The 20153-nt window shown below is 58.7% G+C and overlaps 2 protein-coding genes across 2 annotated transcripts in view; one reads left to right on the forward strand and one right to left on the reverse strand.

The window, feature by feature from the left end:
• Positions 1-2617: 2617 nt before the first annotated feature.
• Positions 2618-9379, reverse strand: BRINP2 (BMP/retinoic acid inducible neural specific 2). Its single transcript, XM_075037542.1, has 7 exons — positions 9078-9379; positions 7000-7190; positions 6637-6827; positions 6138-6243; positions 5561-5797; positions 5127-5349; positions 2618-4772 (listed from the first exon to the last, which is right to left on the reverse strand). Exons 1-7 carry the CDS (start codon positions 9377-9379, stop codon positions 3656-3658), a joined length of 2367 nt encoding a protein of 788 aa, XP_074893643.1. The 3' UTR covers positions 2618-3655.
• Positions 9380-19448: 10069 nt separating this feature from the next.
• ASTN1 (astrotactin 1) overlaps positions 19449-20153 on the forward strand; it is a 54249-nt gene continuing 53544 nt past the window's right edge. Inside the window, exon 1 of the mRNA XM_075037544.1 lies at positions 19449-19755. Coding sequence (XP_074893645.1) covers positions 19449-19755 — 307 coding nt within the window. The remainder of the gene's footprint in view (positions 19756-20153) is intronic.

Genomic DNA, 20153 nt, shown 5'->3' on the forward strand with positions numbered 1-20153 from the left:
CCTCCACCTGAGATTAACATGCAGCCAGGCAGTCCCCTCGCCGGGGAGTGGGGGAACGCTCTTCCTTTAACTCACCCACTAACCCCCCAAAAAGGTGGAAGTGGTTCTCTCCCAAAATACAGTGATTTATCAGCAAAATTCAGGGAACCACCCCCGTCTTTTCCTCCACTCGGTTAAAGAGGTGGTGCAGCCCCATGGCGTGGGGGGCTGGTGGCCAGGGATGTGTTCAGCATCGCTGTCAGTCCTTGTCTGCCCACCCCTGTGTTGCCCGATGGGGTGCTTTGCTGAGGAGGCACCATTCTGGCTGCCGGGCTGGGAAAGCCATGAGTGGCCTTGTTCCTGACAGGAATCAGCGATTTGGGCCAAACTCTGTGCTTTTGGGCAACACATGATGAAATCTTGCTGGGGGGGCTGCGGGGAGGGGAGGCTTTAGCACCGCTCTGCCTGCCAGCCTGGGGGGCAACCGTCAAGGATGCAAAGAGTTGATAGTGCATCCCTCCAGCTGCCTGCCTGCCCCTTTTTGCCTTTTTTTTGTGTTAAAGTGAAAGTAAACAGCCTTCATCCACCTCCGTCCCCGCACATGAGACTGTTACTCTCAGAGCATCATCTGCCTGCCTCTGGTGCCAGTACCGAGATGGAGAAGCCCGGGGTCGGTCCCCTGCCGGGTGGAAGCTACTCCACCGTGTGTTGGCCAGCAGCTCCTCGAGATGCTGCCAGATGTCCTGACGGCTCTCGCATTTGTGTTCAGGTGGCTTTAGGATGTGTGACTGGTTAAGGGTGCCAAAAAGCATGGTAGGAAATGCTCTGTCTGGAGGAGACAGAGGTTGGAGCCAAGGAACATTAGCCTGACGCACGGCCCTTGTGATGATGGGGAGAAGAAGTGATGTGATGGCCCAGAAAGATGTGTGGCAGAAGCCAAAATGGTCTTTCTAGCTGAGAAGCCTCCTGGCAGCCTTGCCTGCTCAGGAGCAGGCAGCACTGCGGGCCCTCCTGCCTATACCCTCCTCATCCCCGGGCAGATGTCTGCCAGCTTCCCCCGGGGAGCCAAGATGATGGCTTTGACTTCTCATTTCCTCCAGGTGTGTTTAATTGCCTGATTTTTTTTCCCCTTAGGACTGGTAGACAAGGGAGTAGTAGTGGGCAAAGGAAGACAGATGTATGGAGAAGAGAAGTCCAGGTGACAGATTGAGGGATGCTATAACCACAATAGCCGGCCTGATGGATTGATAGATTAGACAGGGAATATAAATAGCAAGCACGGGTTATCTACCCCTGTTTTATTTTCCTCTCACCTATCTCTTTATCTCTCCTGGTGTTATTTTCCTCCCGCTTATCTCTTTATCTGTCCAGCCCAAGGATGGAGGAGAGCAGGGAGCAGGCAGGTGACAGAAGCAGGATGGATGAGTTTGGGTTACCACCGCTTTTGCAGCATCCAAGCAGGAAAGTTTTGCCAGCAGGGGAGGATTAGGAAGTGGACTCAGATCTGCACACCGATACACTTTTTTTTCCCACCCTCTCCTTTTCCCTGCACCCTGCCCATCCCCTCTGCCTGTACCCCCTCCTTTGGGGATGCTGCAGGTTGGAGGATTGGCTCCTTCCTCTTTCTAGCCTGTCCTTGGCCAAGAAATTAGGGCAGCCACCGAAGCAGTGAGCTCCGCTTGTCTGGATACCCAGTGTTTCTATCCAACAGCCGGGCAGTGCCACTGCTTGATATTCTGGTCAGGCACCGAGCGCGGCAGCAGCAGCACCGGGGAAGGAGGGAGGGGAGCCCAGCTTCACCGAGCCATCAGCTGCCAGCTCGCCTGCTCCCACCACCCGGCTCTTTACCCCAGGTTGAGCTGAGTGGGCACTGGAGATGCCACAGGCTTTATCAGTGGGGCTGACAGAGATGCTGGCCTTGGGAAAACCCGCTGCCCCTTGATGCCTGCACTGGGTGTAGCAGAGCGAGGTGACCACAATGGTTTGCACCTGGTTTGGGGTCCCTTCTGAGAGTGGTGAATGAGAAGGCCTTGAGGAGGTCAATGAAGATACCAAAAGTATGGAGCAACTTAGGTATATGGACCAAGAAATAGAGCTAGGACACAGAGATGACTGTCATACCTGTCTATACAGTTGTAACTGGCTGGAAAGGGTGGCTGAGGGTCAGATATCTCCCATCTCTTCCCCTACGAGAGCTAAGGGTCATCAAGTGAAGCTCCCAAGGGCCACGCTTGACATATCCAAAGAGGTGGCATGTGCCGCAGCAGACAATCGAGCCACAGCACTGCTCACCCTAAGGCATGGTGGATGTTTACATGGGACCAGGAGGAGATTGGACATGAGATGTGACTGATGCCACGTGGGTCCTTCCCACCAGCTCGGGGAGCATCTGCTCCAGGCACCGTGCTAGGAGCAAAAGCAAAAGCTGGGGGGAGCAGGCAGGAGCTGATGGCTCCAGGTGTGGGCAGGATCTTGCTTTGCCTCCAGGCATGTCCAATGGTCTTAATGGGCCGCCTCAGAGCCCTGTCCCTCTAAGTTAATGAAGACATGGACAGGACACAGATGGCCAGCCCATGCGGTGGCATATCCTTGCCTCAGGAGGCTCGGCTAAAATCCAGAGAGCAGGATGGTACAGAGTCACCAGGGGGACATGGCCACCGGACACACACACGCAGGAGTGTCCTCACCCTCCCCTCCTGCTGCACAGCAAGGGAAAAGCCAGGGCCAGAGATGACAGTAACTGTTCTTTTTTTTTTTTTTTTTTTTAATCTCAGTTGGTTTTGGTTGCTCTTTTGCTCAAAAAAGGCATTTTTTAAAAAATATATTAAACAGATACATTTTACTAAGATGTCTCTTGGCTGGAGCCACCAACAAGAAATGACACTCCCCAAATAAATAGGCTTAAAAAAAACCCTCCCAAACAAAACAAATAAATAAATACATAAATAAAACTTTTTTTTCCTTTTTCTTTCTTTCTTTTGTTTTAGGTTTCTTTTTTTTTTTTTGTAAGGAATTGCAGCCCAGAGTTCTCCACCAGTGTCCGTGATGGCAGCGTCCATGGGGCAGGTGCCAGTTCCTCCTTCCCACACAAGGGGTGACGATGCCTTGGTACTGCAGCAGTCACGAGATGCTCGTGGAGAGGCCCCAGGGGAGATCTGCCAGGTCTCGGGGGCCTGCGGTATGGTCCCCCCGGCACCGTGTGTGAGGGCACGGCTGCAGGAAGGATCGCAAGGGATGCGAAAGCGAAGGTGCCAGTAGAAACCTCTCTTAAAAAGACTACAAAAGTTGGGGCGCCGAGAAGGCTGCCGCTGGAGGATCCTCGTGGTGGGTTGTGCATCTGCTTCGGCAGGACCAGCAGCTGCCTCTGGCTGAGCCACATCCCCACTGGCCATCGGCGCATTCCCCCAGGCACCGACGGGGCGGCCGTGCTGGCATTGTCCCCGCGCTTGGAGCCGGTCTGCGCTGCATAAGCCATCCCTCCTCCATAGTCCCACTGGTGTCCTCTCTCTGCTTGAGCCCTGCGTCTCTTTGGCCAGCCGCTGGGTGTAGCATGGAAGCACGCAGTTGGCACTAAGGTAAGGCCTTGATTTAATTTTTTAGGGCGGTTATTTCCCCCTGCCCCAGGGAGTCCTTTCTCCTGGCCCCCGTCGCTCTGAGATCTGAGCAGCCCCAGCCGTTAGCTGCACAGCTTGCTCGTCTCCTGCTCTAGCGCATTGGGCAGCTTGGCATTGAAGGCCCTCAGGGAGGACTGGATCCTCGCCACCTCGTTGTTGGCCAACTTGAGCCTGTGGCGGAGCAAGCAAGTGAAGAGGTCGAGGCGGGTTTTGCCGGGGGGGGACAACCTGTTCACCCGGTCCCTGATCTCCAACAGCTGGAGCATGGCCGAGTCCTGGGAGCCCTGGGTGTAGGGGTAGTCCAGCTGAAGGATCAGGTCACGAATAGCATCCGGTTCAAAGGGCAAGCTGTAGCCGAAGACTTGCAAGCTGTTGATTTTCATGTACCCCAGGTTCTTGGAGGGATCTGCCATCTCCAAGGGTTCGTAGTAGATGGTCTCGTTGGAGCTGTCATCCAGAGACTTGATGCGGCTCCGCAAGTAGACGTGGACCGTTTCAAAGAAAGTCTTCCACTTGTTGCCCAAGGTGAGCGTCCAGTTTTGGCACTGGGCAGAGGCATCTACGTTAGTCCTTTCCCAGTCTGGGAAGCTGCCCTCATTGACAGGCATGAACCAGCTCTCCGAGTGGCTTCCCCCAAAGGGGTTGACGTAGATGGCCATGACAGGCTCCAGCGTGCTGTTCTTGGTGAGGCAGATCTGGAGGGAGAGGGCCAACATCACGTGAACCAGCCCAGGCTTGTACTTGTTGCTCTTCAGGGTCAAGAGCATGCGTTTCCTCCAGGAGGGGTCAAACCAGCTCCCCAGCCGCATGTCGTTGCTGATGAAGATGGAGTGTACCTCGATGCGGCTGTCCCGTTTCTGCAGGAGGTACTTGAGCTCCAAGTCCTGCAGGTCCGTCTCCAGCCCCAGGTAGTGCTCCAGCGAGTCGGCCACCTCGGGGCGGCAGAAGCCCTGGGTGAGCACGTAGCCGTGGTTGCAGGTCCCGCAGCGGGTGCTGTTGTCCTCGGCACAGCTGGCGCAGGCTGGCCCCTCGCCCAAGGCACACGGTATGGACCCCTGGCAGGAGGGCTGGTCGGAGGGACACGTGCAGCTGTGGCTTTCTTCCAGGAAGGTCCCAGGCATGGTGGTCTCGCTGCAGTACAGCAGCGACTGTGCGCGGCTCCACCAGTAAGAGAGGGACCTGGTGGAGAACAGACACGGGAGGAGAGATGCTTACGTGGTATCTTTTGGGGCATGACCAACTTTCCCTAGCGATGGAAGAGCTGCCCACCTTGTGCACGTTTTTCTGCACTGCTGGTGGCCCCCCCGTGATCTGAGCCCCATTTTCCACCTCCAGGCTTGGACCCAACCTCTCAGGGCCACATCCCAGGGTGGCACAGCTGCCCCTCCTGCCTGCTTCCCCTCCTGAGCATCCCTCCAGCAAGGCGGGAGCTCCTCCAGTCCCAGCCACAGGGAGGTGGGCCGTGGGTCTGAGCCCTCCTCAAGGCTCTGAGCAGTGTCCCCAGCATGGGAGGGGGATGCTGTGGCACCCTACCTCTCCTTCGGCAGTTTGAAGTGAGGTTGCCGGTGGCAGCGTTTGCTGAGGTTGAAGAGCCGCCGGATGAGTCGGTGGGTTTTCCTGGAGAGCAGCTTCAGGCTGGTACCCAGCTGCTGGTAGCGATGCTGGACATCCAGGTCCATGGCCCAGAAGTGGGAGATGGCCGTCCTGTTCAGGAAGTGGTCCCCGGGGAGCCTTTTCACCAGGGCCTGAAACTCTTCTGCAGGGGGGGAAAGATGGTGTCAGCAAAGCCAGGAGAGCAAGTGATGAAGGTAGGGCTGGACGCAACCTCCCTCCACCCGGGCTCTCAGGTCTTCACAGTGAGACGACCACCCTGGATCTTGCCCTGGAGCCCCACTGCCCAGCCTGGGCTGCTCCCAAAGGAGGGGTTGCATGGAAGGACATGCTTCATGGGGTCTCTCCAGCCTCACCTGACTCCTCAAACTGGCCGTGGTGGCTCTCCCAGGCTCGCCGGAGCTGGGCCAGGCTGCTCTCCAGCGCCTGGATGTCAGCCTCTGGGCAGTTGCAGCGGGGGAAGGCTGGCTGGCACTGGCAGCGGCAGTCGCTTCGGTGGCACACCAGCTCCCCGGCTGAGCTGCAGGCGATGTAGCTGAGGGCGGCCGCCACGAACCTCTCCCGCAGGTAGGAGGGGAGCACCATCTGCAGCCCTGCGAGCGGAAGGCAGCCCTGAGAGCATCAGGGCATGCATGGAGCCCCTCGAAAACATTGCCCGGGCAAGGAGGGAATGAGCCTTCCCCCTCCCTGGGCTCCCACCCTCGCATGATTTTCATATCAATTTGCTGTGGAGCCACTTGTCTGGGCTCTGCATTGATCTTGGCTCCTCTTGGCAGATGAGCAACAACCTCATCCTGCCCAGCTTTGATTATTTTCATCCTCCCTCCTCCCCAGCCCTTAAATTAAAAGCAGCATCTTGAGCCAGCATCCTCCCCTGCGGCCATCCCATGGTGGCACTCGTCCATCAGCACGTCCCCACCAGCCTGGTCCTACCTTGGAGCTGCACTTTGTTCTCAGGGCTCTGCACCAGGACGGAGCTCACTGAGTCCAAGTTGTCATAGTTGCTGCAGCCGAGTGGCCCCGTCCGTGTTTCGGTCACCTAAGGGGGGGACCCGCAGGTGGTCAGGGATACAGGAGGGGATCCAGGGCGCGTGCCACCCCACTGAAAGCGCTGCACATAACCCCTGGCCAGGCTTGCCGTGCCCCACTCCCCGTAGCAAGGCAATGCTTGGAGAGGAGAACTAATTGCCTGCTAATTGGCTTGTTGACAGGCAGCAGCCCTGCCTGCAGCCCGCTGAAAAATGTGCCTTCGTTAGCGTGCCCAATTTCCCATAAATAACGCGGATGTGCTAACTTTGCCTGCTCTCCCCTTCCGTCTCCCCTCCCCGGGCTGTGATGCTGCTTCAGGGTCTCGGCCAGCTTTGAGGGGCCACCGGGGGGTCCAGGAGCCGCTGTCTGCCCGTGCTGCCCTCTCCCTCGCACCCTTGCCTACCTTGATGGCGGCCGTGGCGATCTGGATGTGGTGGAGCCGGCGCAGCGTGCTCTCCCGGTCGATGAAGTAGGAGGCTGCCAGCTGGTGCAGGGTCTCCAGCGAGACCCCCGAGCTGTTCCCGGCCCCCCCAGCAGGCTCTGCCCTCCGGCTCAGCTTGCGCTTGTCCACAAAAATGGTCAGGGACTCCTCTCCTGGGGGGGATATGCGACGCTTTCGGGGGGCTGCTGGGGTCCCCCCCATTCCCATTCTTGAATGCATTTCTCCTGTGGTGCTTATTTTCCCACCCACTCTCTTTTGCATGCTGCCTTGAGCAAGGGAAGCGAGTAGGGAGCAAGCAGGGAGCGAGCACCCACTGGCACTCACCTCCCAGTGTGGCGGCGAGCAAGAAGTGGGTCCCATACTTTTTGATGAGGCTGTCAGTGATCTGCTGGGGGCTGGGCCGGCGTCCCAGCAGACGGATATTGCGGATGAATTCAGGGGCCAGGGGAAGTGGCAGGCTGAAGAAGTCTTTCCTCTCCAAGGCCAAATTATTCACCTTCCAGCGAGCAAACTCTCTGTGGGAGGAGAGCAGAGGTGGGGAGAGGGTTCAAAGCTGGTCCATCCATGCCATGTGCACACTGTCCCCTCCGCTGTCCACCTTGGGGCAGGGGATCAGTAGGTAGAAAAACTCCTGTTGGGACCATCTCGACCTCCCCATCGCTGCAGCGGAGGCAAAGGACTGGCTGTATGCGCTCGCCAGCTATAGATCCAGCCAGGACGAAAGCATCGTCCCTCCTTAAGCCATCAATGGCAATAACAAGCTACAAGCAGCGGAGATGCCTGATATTGATTAATCAGGAACCTCCGGCTGGCATTAATCACAGCCCTGGGCAGGGACAGAGCCTTTTCCAGCCTGCTGAGCTGGATGGGCCTTATCCATCCTCCATTCCCATGCCTATGGATCTGGGTGAAAATCCGACATCTGGGGGTTTCATGGTTTTAAGTATCGGCAGCGTTTTGTAGGAAGCTGGAGGCATTGGGATGTGGTGGGTCCCCTCGTAGCCCCAGAGGCTGTGAACGTGCCCCCCCAGTATTGCCTGGACTGGGGGAGGGAGGGTGCAGCCGCCAGCCTGCCGCTGCCTTGAACAACCAACGGCCCTGGAAATAACCAGCAGCTGATTTCAGCCTAATCTTCAGCATTTTGCTCTAATTAAAACCAGGCGGTGGCTTTCAGACAGTTTAATTAAGGCTGGTTGGGAAAGGAGGGAGAGGGAGGGGTGGATGGACAGATGGATGCAAAGCAGCTGAGGGGCTTGGCGGGTGCCGGGTGGCCTCCCATCATTATTTTTGGGTCCAGAAAGTGGAAAGTTGGGGCCAGGAGTGGAGCTGGGGGTGAGGGGGGTGGGAATGCTGCATCTCCCCTTGCACGCATGCTCCCTGGGTGCTGGGGCAAGTGGGGCTGGGGGGGCCAGGAGCCCTGCACCAGGTACCCCCATCCCATCCTGCAGACAAAGCAAGCCCCAAAGGCTGCTAGTAGGCTCTCTGCCTCGGAGGAGGTGCAAGCCGGCTGCCATCCCTCCGGCTGCTCCTTCCCGTCCCACTACCGTCACCAGCAGCATCCCTGGAGGACGTGGGTCCCTCGGCATGGCAGCATCAGCGCATAGGAAGGGGGTGAGGGGGGAGAGGAGCTCTCTGGGGGTGCTGGGCTGCATAACAAGGCACCCACGTCAGCTTCTCCTGGAGGCAGTAGCTGGGCTTTGCTCTGCTGCTGGAAACCCCTGGGGCTTGGTACCAGCAAGGGGAGGAAGAGAAAAGGGCTCGTTAGCAGGAGGTGACAGCCCCAGTTAGCACCGGGAGGTGGTGGAGTGGGTTTCCCACACTGGCTGTCACGGGGTGGCCCTTTGCTGGGGTCAGTGGAGCCCACTGCTGTTGAACCTGGTTCTCTACTGGCAATAAACCCCCTCCAGCATTGGCCCCCATGCATGTAGCATCCCACTGCTGCAGTCTATGGGGTGACAGCACTGGGGACATGCCAGGGGGTCAGTCAGGGTGGCTTTTTGCGAGCCCCGGCAGCATCCCAGCCCCAGATGGCTGGCAGTCCAGGCAGGCTCAGTAGTTTGGCACAGAGATGTCTTTGTGCATGGCAAAAGGACAAAGGAGCATCCCTCTGTGCCTCCCACCATAAGGGCTGATCCCATCTCAACCTGCACATCAAATCACTCCCAGCTCAGGGCAAATCCCACCTGGAGCCCATCCCAGCCATGCCATGAGCATCCTGGGGGGCTGCTGTTCTATTCCACAAGAAAGCAGCATCTCACGTACACCCATTCACCATCTCTCCCAATGGGCAGCCTCCTCCCGCACACAGGGGTCTGTTCCGCTGCGCCGCCCCATAGCCCCCTGCACCGCAGCCCCCTCCCAGGGTCCCTGCTGAAGGGCTGGCCCCCAGCGCTGCTCCTCACCTGTAGATCCTGTACCTGGTGGTGAAACCTTGCCGGTAGCGCTCCATGAAGTCCACGTACTCCTGGGCTCGGTAGAAGGGTCCCCGGTCGCTAAGGAGCCAGTCAAGGGGTGCTCGGCCAGAGGAGGAGGAGGATGAGGATGAGGAAGAAGGGGTTGCGGGGGCGGCATGCTGCTGGGGCACCGTGCCACCTGCCCCGCCGGCCACCCCCCAGCGGCAGCACGCACTCAGGGCCAGGAGGGCCAGCGGCCACGGGAGCATCGGCGGGGGCCCGTCAGCGCGCAGGAGGTCCTGCCGCCCCATCCTGCTGCTGCCCGGCTGGCTTCTTCATTCTCTCGCCCCCACGGCGATCCTCCAGGACAGCCCTGCCCTGCAATGGCACAGCAGGAAGCCCATGAGGCCGGTGGCACTGGGCAGCCGCGCCAGGCGAGATGCCAGGTGGGGCCAATTCGGTATGGATATAAACCAGGTGCAACCACAAGCTAAGGGAAGGGAAGGCGTTTGCTTTTGGGGAGGCTGCTGATGAAGGGAAAGCTGTGCTCTGGGGGGAGCCATGCATTAGGCGCAGAACAGTTGTGCCGCAGGAGGTAAGAGCTTATGGGGTTAGGGGTGCTGGCTGCTGCTGAAGTTAAATGAAAACCTGGCTAGTGCCCGTTTGAGAAATTTCTGGCTTTTTCTTTATGTTTTTCTCTGCCATGCATCAGCCCGGTGAGCCAAGCTTGCTGCTACAGGGTGCCTGTGCAGTGGGGACAGTGGGTTGTCTCTGCGCCCTGCACTTTGGGGATGCCCATCACGAGTACATGCAGCTTGTTTGGGGGGGGGTGGGGGGCTAAAAATTAATAAGCATAGGGAGCTGGAAAATATTAGACTTTCCTTTGCATCCTGCCAGTGGCTGAGATGATGGATGGATGGATAGATGGATGGAGGTCCACCCCATGGCTGGCTGGGCTGATTGTGGTGGTGCTTTGAATGCAACTGGCATTTTTCTCAAGCCAAGACCTTTCTGCTCTCATAGCCCCGCAGTATCTGCAGGAGTAAAGATGGAGCTTCGCTGGGAGCAGCGGCCCTGGGACCAGAGCCTGAGTTTGCAAGTGAAGGTGGGAGCTGGTGAGCTGCAAGGTCTGGCAGAGCTGGGGCGAGGTGAGGTGTCCAGCAGGGCAGCAAGAGCCGTTTGCCTAAAAATAGGGACCCCATCACTGCAGTGCTTCCAGGGGAGGTGATTTTTATTCTGGGAAGGTGGCTGGTGGGGCCCGGAGCCCAAATGCTTGCCCCTGCTGAGCACACACCAGCCCCGCATTCTCCCAAACAGGGCTTTGCCAGATGAATCATCGTGCTTTAACATGTATTATTATTATTTTTTAAATTTTTTTTTCTCCTTCTCTTCTATTTTTAAACCCTTAAGGGTGCACTTTGATTGCCCTTTCTCAGCTTCTCAGTCAGCCCTCAAGGCTGGGGCCCTGTTAATTTTAAACAAAGCTGGATTTTTGCATGACCAGACTGGGGGTGCCGAGGCAGTGGGGCAGGCAGGGTTTCTTCTGTCCTCCCCCTACTACCTTTCCATGTATCACCCTGGTTTCTCCCAGCCTTGCAGGTAGCCACCTAACACCCTGGTCGTTGCCTTCTGCTCCTGGCATGTGGAGTCCCCCGTGGCCACGACGTGGCCAAATCCTGGCCCAAACGAACAGGCCCCCATGCCGGGGTGGGCAGGGGGACTGGCAATGTCAGACTGGTTTCCTCACTCTGTGCCTTGAGTGTTGGAGGGGGCATCTGTCCCCCCCGCCAGACATGGCAGGACCCGATGCCGACTGCTCACAGAGCTGCTCGTGCGCTGCCACGTGTGGGTGATGGCTGAGCAGCTGAGGCACTGTGGCTGCTCTGAAATCCTCCCTGCCTGCTTCCCTGCCTGCAACCAAAGCTGGGCCAGGGGGAAGCAGGCAGCCGGGATGCAGCGGCTGCCTGAAGCAGGCAAGCACCTTGCTCTCCTCCCCAGGAATATCTGCAGATGCAATTAAAATTGAGGTGGCCTGGGGACTGAAGGAACACACAAGGCTCAGGATTAAACCCTCCTGCCCCCCTCCCCGTCCCGTGCTGCCCTGCAGCTGTGGGTCCTGCTGCTGTGCTGTACGGGGTGACCTGGGGAGCCAGGACAAGCTGCCGTGCCCAGGAGGGCATGGTGGGAGCCAAGGCCTGACAGCAAACCCCGCGGATGGTTTAGATGCTGACCATGGGCTAAACCCTCCGTGACTTGGTCCCTCTCCTGTATAGCAGGGAGGAAAGCAGCATTCCGGCTCTCAAGAAGCTGAGGCGAAAGCAGTCCTTGAACAGCATCTTTCTAGACCCTGCTCACGGAAACACGCTGCTTATAGCATTAAATATGGCTGTGCCAGCAAAACACCTTGCTTAGATTGCCGGCGTGCTAGGTAGCCTGCCTGTTGCACCACAAACGGGCTTGGCACGGCCGATCTCCTCATCCCACGTCATCGTCTGTGGCTTTTAGGTGGCTCCTGACCATCTCCAGCTGAGGTGGGGCTGGGCTGGGGGGCAGGGCCTGCTCCATAGCTGGTCCCCTCTCCCTCCACCCGGGTCTAAACAGCCAAGGGGATGCTTTTCCATGAGCGCCATGAGCGACTGGCCTCATCCATCACCACTTCGCACCACCACAGACTGGTGTGGGTGGTCTGACAGCAGTCACACCACTGCCCTCCCTGAGGCTTTCTTGGAGTAAATCAGGAGGACGTGGAAGCATCCTTCCTTTGATCCACAGCACAGAAGGGATTATTTTGGGGGGAACAGGCAGAGCACTATCTCTTCCAGCAAACCATCCTGGGTGCTAACAGCTTCCCACCACCGCTGACCAGCGCCTTGCCACCACCACCACGGGGGATACACCTTCCCCAAGAGGGGCTCCCCATGCTGTCCTTCTCCTCCAGACCCTCTCTCCCACCCCCCCGTCAGCACCGCAGCTCAAGGCAGCAAACCTCTTCTGGGTGACCATGGTGGGGACAGATATTAGGGATGGAGCCACCTCTTCCCTTGGGCTGCAGTCCCCAGACCAGCTAGAAACCATTTCAGCCTGCTCTGTGGCTTTCCCTGGGGAGCTTATTCTGAGATTCATGACCAAACGCAAGATGTTTCCTTGTGGCCACCTCATGTTTAACTACAGAGCAATAAAAATAGTCAAAATTGGGTATTTCCAGCCCTTGGCTGGTGCAAATCCAGCAAAGGTCCCCTCCTGGCATGCAGAGTCCCTTAAAGCAGCAAAGTTTCCAGCCTTGCTAAATGAGCTCTTATTTACACCTGCCTCTTATTTACACTGTAAGTGCTGGCACCTCTGAGCTGGGCTCTTGCTTGGGGACGGGCGCTGACGCACACGAGCATCCTTGCCAACAGAGGCTTGAAGCCCCAAGTCAGGCAGCAACGGGCAAGCCACCACGGGCAGGAGAGCTTGCAGGGGGGCTGTGCCGAGTTACATGGCAAGCTTATCCCCGAGGAGCAGCTTTCTTGCACCATCGTTAGTTGGGCTAATTTATTTGCTCATATCAATCAGGGGTTATATTAAATAAGTACATGCAGAAATTGCTATAGCTCCATATAGTCCTTAGTCCACACAGATGCATGGGGGATGCTCTGGTTTTGCTGAGGGGTTGCTGCTGCTGCTCTGCTGGCTTGGGGGCGATGCTTATCGGAGTGCACTTCCACCTGCTCACACCAGCATCCTCCTGGGATGCCAGGGAGAGCAAAGCTCTTTGGAAATGAGTAACTCCCTCGACCTTACTACTAGAGCTGGAAATAATTTTCTAATCACTTTTCGTTGATCTAAAAGAATCAAGATTTGATGAGAAGCATCTGACTACTTTCTTTTTTTTATTTAGTGTTTTGCATTACAAAAGTTGGAAAACTTCCAGCTTGTTAATTTTTTTTTTCCTTCCCCCTTCTATAAAAACCTTAAAGCAAAGGAAAAAGAGTGCCAATGCAAATATTCTTGGCAAACTTTCCCAGGACCACAACCTCCTTCCTGCCCAAGTCCTCCTGATCTTGTTGCAGCCCTCCATGTCCCTGTTGCCTGCAGCAGAACGCTCTGGTGTCCCTCCAGTGACAGCTGATACATGGCCCAGACTGTCACTCATCACAAGCTGCATCTTAAAAATAGCTTGTTGCAATTTCTAGAGGCTCCCTCCCACCCTTGAGATGGCAAGGAGATTGCTTCTGTGGTGGGTGTCCTCACCCAAAATGGCTCAAGAGACTGAGGCAGGATGGCGCGAGGTGTGGACGGGGATGCTCAAGTGCCTGGCGAGCAGCTCACGTGAGCTGCAAAAGCCTTTCTCTACTGCCCTTGGAGACGATGGTGACAGCGGCAACATCCTGCAGAGTTATGCTGAGGTCCTGCTTGCTTCCATGCTGACGGCATCTCTGGAGCCATGCACTCCACTAATCAGGCTGAGTTTGATAATTAAGATGTTAGCTAATTGTCAGGGACATTAACATTGATTTCTGCCCTTTCATGCTGCAGGAGCAGATCTAGAGACACATAAACTGGGAAGTGGCTGCCGTGGTATTTGCTGGGTGCCGTGGGGAAGCATGGGACTCTGGGTGGATGCGGGCACTGCCCCCTCCCTGTAAATGCTGAGCCCAAGCCCGGAGCAAAAGCCGCAGCCGATGTCTGTGCCAGGCAAAGCGTTACCTGTTGGTGGCAGAGCTGTGGGACCTGCCCAGCCACAGGGGCTGGTCCCTGGGGCACAGTGGGAGCAAAAATGCATCCATGTTGGAGCAGGGAGCGGTGGGGATGGGTCTCAACCTCCCTGCAGATGCCTTTTAGTGGGAATGAACATCAAACTTGGCGACTGAGTCACCTTCTCATTAAACGTGGGAAAGCTTTATCAAATTAAGGCCACTTAAGAGAGTCTGGGCAGAGGCTAAGTGCAGTTTAGTTTCTGAAGTGAATTGAGCTGAGCTGTGCGCCTATGTGAATTCACACAGGGCACCTCTTGTTCTGCCACTTACGCCTCCCAGGATAGACAATCCCAAAGGGTTCAATCCTGCAGGATGCTCGGCCCCTTGCTCCAGACCCACAAACCTTGCTTGGGGCTTTGTGGGACCCAGCTCCCTTGCACTCGAGCCCTGCCTCTCCCTGCCTGCGCAGCTGCCTCCTCTGCCCCCCTCCTTGCTCTGTCGTGGTTTGCAATGAGCAGCTCTCAACGTGGTGCATCGTGCCGCTGGGCTCGCATCCATACACTCCCAAGGAAGCGCCGGGGCCTCATTGATCTGCTGGGGTAATTAAGAGAGCGAGCCAGGCACCGCCGGAGCGACAGCAGCACGGTAATCGCTGGCAAAGTGGGCACGGCGGGGTGCTGTCAGCCACCTGGCACCTCGCCTACGGAGACATGGCTCTGGGCAGCAAGCATGGGGACAGCCACCTCAGAGCCTGCCATCCCTGCCCGAGCAGCAATGCTAAAGATCACGATGGCGGCTGTGAACTGATTCTCAGTAGGCTCCTGCAAACCAACCCCCATAGCCCTTTCAGTCACTATTGCTAAGTGACTTTAAGTCACAGCCTTCATCCCCCCCAGCTCATGAGACTGGTTTAAAAACCTGCAAGACTTGATGAATCGGGTTCCTTTTATTAGCTTTTCTTTGCATCCTTAAGAGCGAGACACTTGAAGATGAGAGTAAAAGAAAATAGCAGAAAATCCCAGGACTCGGGGAGCTAAGGATTTGCATAAGACATCAAATGAGATGAAGCCTGGGCTGCCATGGGGGGAGATAGCAGCTGCGTGCAGCGAGTCGCACCAGCACCATGTGTTCTGCCCTCTGGCTTTGCTCACCCGAGACTTTCACACCCACAGGCAAAAAGCCTCTTAAAAGAGCAATGTGCAAAATACAACTCCCCCCAGCAAGGCGAAGGCAGCAGCAGTGCCAGCTTCCCCCGCCTTGTGCTGAGCTCTCAGCCCAAAGCATCCCTGCAGATGGGTCTCCAGGGCTGGGGAAGAACATCCCTGCACAAGAGCTGGGGACGAGCATCTCTGCAGCCCCCTGCCCGGAGAGGTTGGCTCCTTCCCCCCGCTCTGATGGACCCCGCAAGCCGAGTACCAGCCTCATGCAGGAGCTGGGGGCAGTGCAAGGTGAGGACCACTCCCTCCCATCCCTCCCTTGCCTTCACACAGGTGACAAGTGTCACGGGTGGGCAGCGATGCACAGCGGTAGCTCAGCGTTAGCAGCGCAGGGTAAATAAGGCAGCAGGTGGCTGGTGCTGGGCAGAAAGAGGGAAGAGATGTGGGGTGTCAGTGCCGCCCCCCGCCCCTTCCCAGCACCCCTCTGCTCCCCACGGCTCAAAGCTGTCACTGAACCCCCACCAAAGCCAGTTCTGCTCGGCAAAAAGGAAAAAAAAAAAAAGTGCGGGGACCTCCTTGCAACATCTCCTGGGCTTGTACGGACCCTCCTGGCTGCTGACAGAGAGAGGACACTGACATCTGCCGGCAGGTCCCACCCCGCCCCGCAGCACCCAGGTTTACTCTGTCCGGCCCCGGGATCGCAGCCCCGGTACCCACCGGCCCTGCTCCAGGGCAGTCTCGGAGGGCAGCGACACGCGGGTCCCCCTGAGAAAGGGGCAGGCCAGGGTGGACATCCATGTGCTGAAAGCTGATGCTCTGGATTAAAAAAAATCCAGAGTTTTTGTTTCTTCCTGAAGAAAATTCCTGAAGGGAATTGAGCCTGGCAGCCGGGGACCCCCATCTCCCCGAGCTACCGGAGGCTGCTGTCACCGGCACCGCGCTGGTAACCCCACGCAGCGAACACCTTCCCGCAGGACACCCGGTCCTCGCCTCGGCCCGCTGCTCCGGCGGGAGAGCCGGTCGGCGGCGGGGCCCTGCGCTGCAGCACGGGGGGGGATAGGAGACCTCTCCTGTTGCTTTATATATGCCCAACAGTCAAGCAGGTGTTGGAGCCTTTCGGGGGGCATCTCCGCCGGTCCCTGCCGTCCCGGGGCACCTCACACCGGCATCTCCCTCGGAGCAGGGCGCGCTGCGCAAGCGGCATCACCAGCCTCCCGGGCATCTTGTTTAGCCCGGCAGCCGGCCAGCACCCGGTTCCAGAGGGCCGGTCGGAGCCCCCCGGACCTGCCGGGCCCCGCACTCGGGCACCGGGGGGGAGGGGGGTTCCCTCCCAGGAAGGACTCGTTGCCTTCCTCTACACCCGTCCTCTCCGGGGACGCTGCGAAGCGAGCCCGGAGCACGGGAGGCAACTTGACCAAGGTCACCGAGCGAACCGGAGGCGGCCGAGCCGCGTCTCCCCCGTCGCGCACGGCGGTACGCGGGATCCCCCCGCGCCGCTCCTTCCGCACCCCACCCGCCGTCGGGGTCCCCGTGCCCGCTCACTCCCCCTCCCCGACCCCTCAGACTTACCCCAGGCTCCCGCTCAACGCCGGCGGGGCACCGGCCGCCTCTCCGTCCCGTCCCGTCCGGCTCCGCTCCGCCTCAGCGACCCCGGGCCCTGTCCCGCCGCCGCCGCCTCCCGGCCGCCCCACACCGCCCCATCGCCGGGCGGGCAGGCGGCCCCCGGCGGCCCCGCCAGCATCCCGCGCCCGCTGCCGCGATCGGGCCGCCGGTACCGCCGCCGGTACCGCTGCCGGTACCGGGTCCCGCCGCGCTCCGCGGGCGCCGCCGCCGCCGCTCGATAATATATGCAGGGGCGGCAGCCAATAAAAGGCGCCGCCGACCTCCCCGCGCCTTCCCATTGGTGGTGCCGCGTGCGGCGCGGGGCGGGGCGGAGCGGGGCGGCGGGGGACGCGCGTGGAACGGCGGAGGGGGTGGTCGCCCGTGGGTGCTCAGCACGGTCACCGGCCCGCACAGCCGCGGGGGGGTCCGAGCCCCGCCGGCCTTTCCCCTCCGTCCTTTTCCGGCCCCCAAAGCCCTGTGTCCCCGCGGGAGGGCCGGGTGGGTCCCCCCGCGGCGGCTGTGCCGGGGAGGGGTCGCTGCCTCGAGGCCCCCGTGGGCAACCGGCTTTCTCCCGACTTTAAAGGACTCCTGGTTGTGCCAAGTTACACCGTCAATAGCGGTAAATGATTCACGAGGTTCGGGATGTCGTCTGTAGGGCGTTACCAGCAAGCGGCAAGAGGAGGCCCTGGCCGCGGGATTTACCATTCTCAGCTCTTTTCTTTTTAGACGTTTTATTTATCTGTATGTATTATTCACGCCTCCTACCAAGCCCCTTGTTTGCTCCTCTTTGTGCGGTATTAGGCATTAGCGGGGTATCACTCTCAGGGGTGCACCCCATTTCCAAACGGGGGCTGGAGGGACCTTCTTGATGACGCCTTCTGAATATGCAATTGCACCTTTTCTTTCAGGGAAAAAACCCTCCTTTTGATGAGTTTGTGTCCCCTGGTGAAAGAAGAGCAGCAAAAGGACCTGGCAGAGGCCCTCCAAAGGGATTTCCTTGTACCCCCCAAAAGGAGGGCCATGCTCCATCCTACAAAACACTGCCACTCATTTTTCCTGATTTTTTAAAGTGTTTTTGCCAGCAGCTGCAGCCGACCGGTGCCGGCGGGGGACGGCACTGCCGAAACACCTTCCCCACTAGCTGACTTCTAAAAACAGCCTCACCTTTATAAGTTTAGTGCTCGGCTCTGATCATTAACAAGGCTGGTGTTGAAAATGGTGAGCGTGGCTTTTCCTCCCCAAAATGTAGTGGGTGACTGGGAGGGTTATTATAAATCAGAAGCGGGGCTGGGGAAAAACACCCACTGTGGCTCTTCTGCCTGCTGTGTCTGGGGCACAGCGGTGTCCCATCATGATGCCCACATTGGGGGCACGTTAAGCTTCATGGCTGGCATGGGTGAGGGAGGAGAAATTTGGGGAAATCCCTGCAGCTGCTGTGGAAAAAAAAAATATTGCAAGATATTTCTTTTTTAAGTAAGACATATCTGCTGTGTGTGGTTTTCTTTGGAGGCACTGGGCAGGATGGAGCCGTGCTCCACACAAAGAGCCAGCATGGAGCCGGTGGGGTGGGAGCTCCTCTTCCAGAGCAGCGATGCCTCCGCACCCCTCTGCACTGCTGGGTGTCAGCCGGCTGCAGCCTCCAAGGGGGAAAAGCAAACGGGCATGGCTGTGGCTGCGTGTTCCTGCTGGTGTGGGGCCTGGGTCTTTCACCCCACACTGGGAGAGGAGAACATTTATCGTCAGAACATTTTGGGTGCAGAGCTGCCGGTGTCTGCAGGAAGGTTTGGAGGTTGGGCTAGCTGCTGGTGCTGCTCTGAGCTCACTTAGAGTGAAAATAAAAAGCATCTGGTGCAAAAAGAACCAGCAGGTTTGGTGTTGGCCCTTACGTTCCCAAGATATATATTTTTTTTTCAAAACACACAGGCTTGGGGGCTTTGGAGGTCCATGCTTTCTCCTGGGATTTTGGAGGTCTGGGGCTTTGGAGGTCCATAACTTCTCCTGGGGCTTTGGAGGTCTGGGACTTCTCCTAGGATTTGGAGTTCCATGACTTCTCCTGGGATTTTGGAGGTCTGGGACTTTGGAGGTCTGGGACTTCTCCTGGGATTTGGGGGTCCATGACTTCTGCTGGGATTTTGGAGATCTGTGATTTTGGAGTTCCATGATTTCTCCTGGGATTTTGGAGGGCTGGGACTTTGGAGGTCCGGGACTTTGGAGGTCCGTGACTTCTCCTGGGATTTGGAGGTCTGGGATTCTGGGGGTCTGTGACTTCTCCTGGGATTTTGAAGGTCTGGGATTCTGGAGGTCCGTGACTTCTCCTGGGACTTTGGAGGTCCATGACTTCGGAGGTCCGTGACTTCTCCTGGGATTTTGGGGGTCTGGGATTTTGAAGGTCTGGGATTCTGGGGGTCTGTGACTTCTCCTGGGATTTTGAAGGTCTGGGATTCTGGAGGTCCGTGACTTCTCCTGGGACTTTGGAGGTCCATGACTTCGGAGGTCCGTGACTTCTCCCGGGATTTGGGGGGTCTGGGATTTTGAAGGTCTGGGATTCTGGGGGTCTGTGACTTCTCCTGGGATTTTGGAGGTCCGGGACTTTGGGGGTTCGCGATTTCTCCCCGGTGCGTGTGGGGGTACCTGTAGGTTCTGCTCAGTGCAGAAGGAGGCAAAGGCAGCACCGCTACCCCCTCCCGCCACCGCATCGCCCCGCAGCCCTCCCGGTTTTCCCAGGATGCGGGCCCCCCCCCGCCCCCAACCACCAAAACCAGGTGCGGTGTGGGGGGGATGCGGCGCGGGGCCGGGAAACCCGAGCCTCCCCGAGCCTCCCCGAGCCGAGGAGCCGCACGGGGAGGCGCCGGGCCCCGCGTCCCCGCCCCTCGCCGCCGCCGCCGCCCGCCCGCCCGCCCGCCCGCCCGGCCGGCGCTGGGAGCGCGGCGCGGGGCTCCAAGATGGCTTTGGCCGGGCTGTGCGCCCTGCTCGCCGGTTGCTGCTTGGCGGCGGGCAGCGGTCCCGCCGAGGCGGCGGCGGCGGCGGCGGCGGCGGCGGCGGCGGAGGCGGCGGCCAAGGAGCTGGAGTGTAAGCTGAAGAGCATCACGGTGTCGGCTCTGCCCTTCCTGCGGGAGAACGACCTCAGCATCATGCACGGCCCCTCGGCCGCCGAGCCCAAGCTGCTCTTCTCCGTACGCAACGATTTCCCCGGCGAGATGGTGGTGGTGGATGACCTGGAGAATACGGAGCTGCCTTACTTCGTGCTGGGTGAGCCTCCGGGCGGGCCTGCGGGCAGAGCCGGTACGCGGTGGGGGGTTCCCTCCCCTCCCGGTAGCGGGCCCCGAGCATCCCCCCGCCGCCGGGCTCCTCCCTGCGGCACCGGCGTGCGGGTACCCTGCAGCATCTCGGCCCCGGTGCCGGTTCTCCCCGCTGCAGCAGCAGCAGCAGCAGCAGCAGCAGCAATCTCGGCCCCCGGTGCCGGTTCGCCCCGCTGCAGCAACGGCAGCAGGATCTCGGCACCGGCTGCAGCGCCGGGCTGGATGCCGTGGAGATGCTGCAGGCCTGGGATGCTGGGTGCATCCCGAGTTTGGCATCTGCGGGGCTTGTCTCCAGCTCGGTGCGTGGCCACCAGGGGTTTGTGCTGGCAGGAGGCCTGCAGCCTGCTT

This window comes from Buteo buteo, chromosome 10 (assembly GCF_964188355.1).
Source record: "Buteo buteo chromosome 10, bButBut1.hap1.1, whole genome shotgun sequence".
In the NCBI taxonomy this organism is placed as follows: Eukaryota; Metazoa; Chordata; class Aves; order Accipitriformes; family Accipitridae; genus Buteo; species Buteo buteo.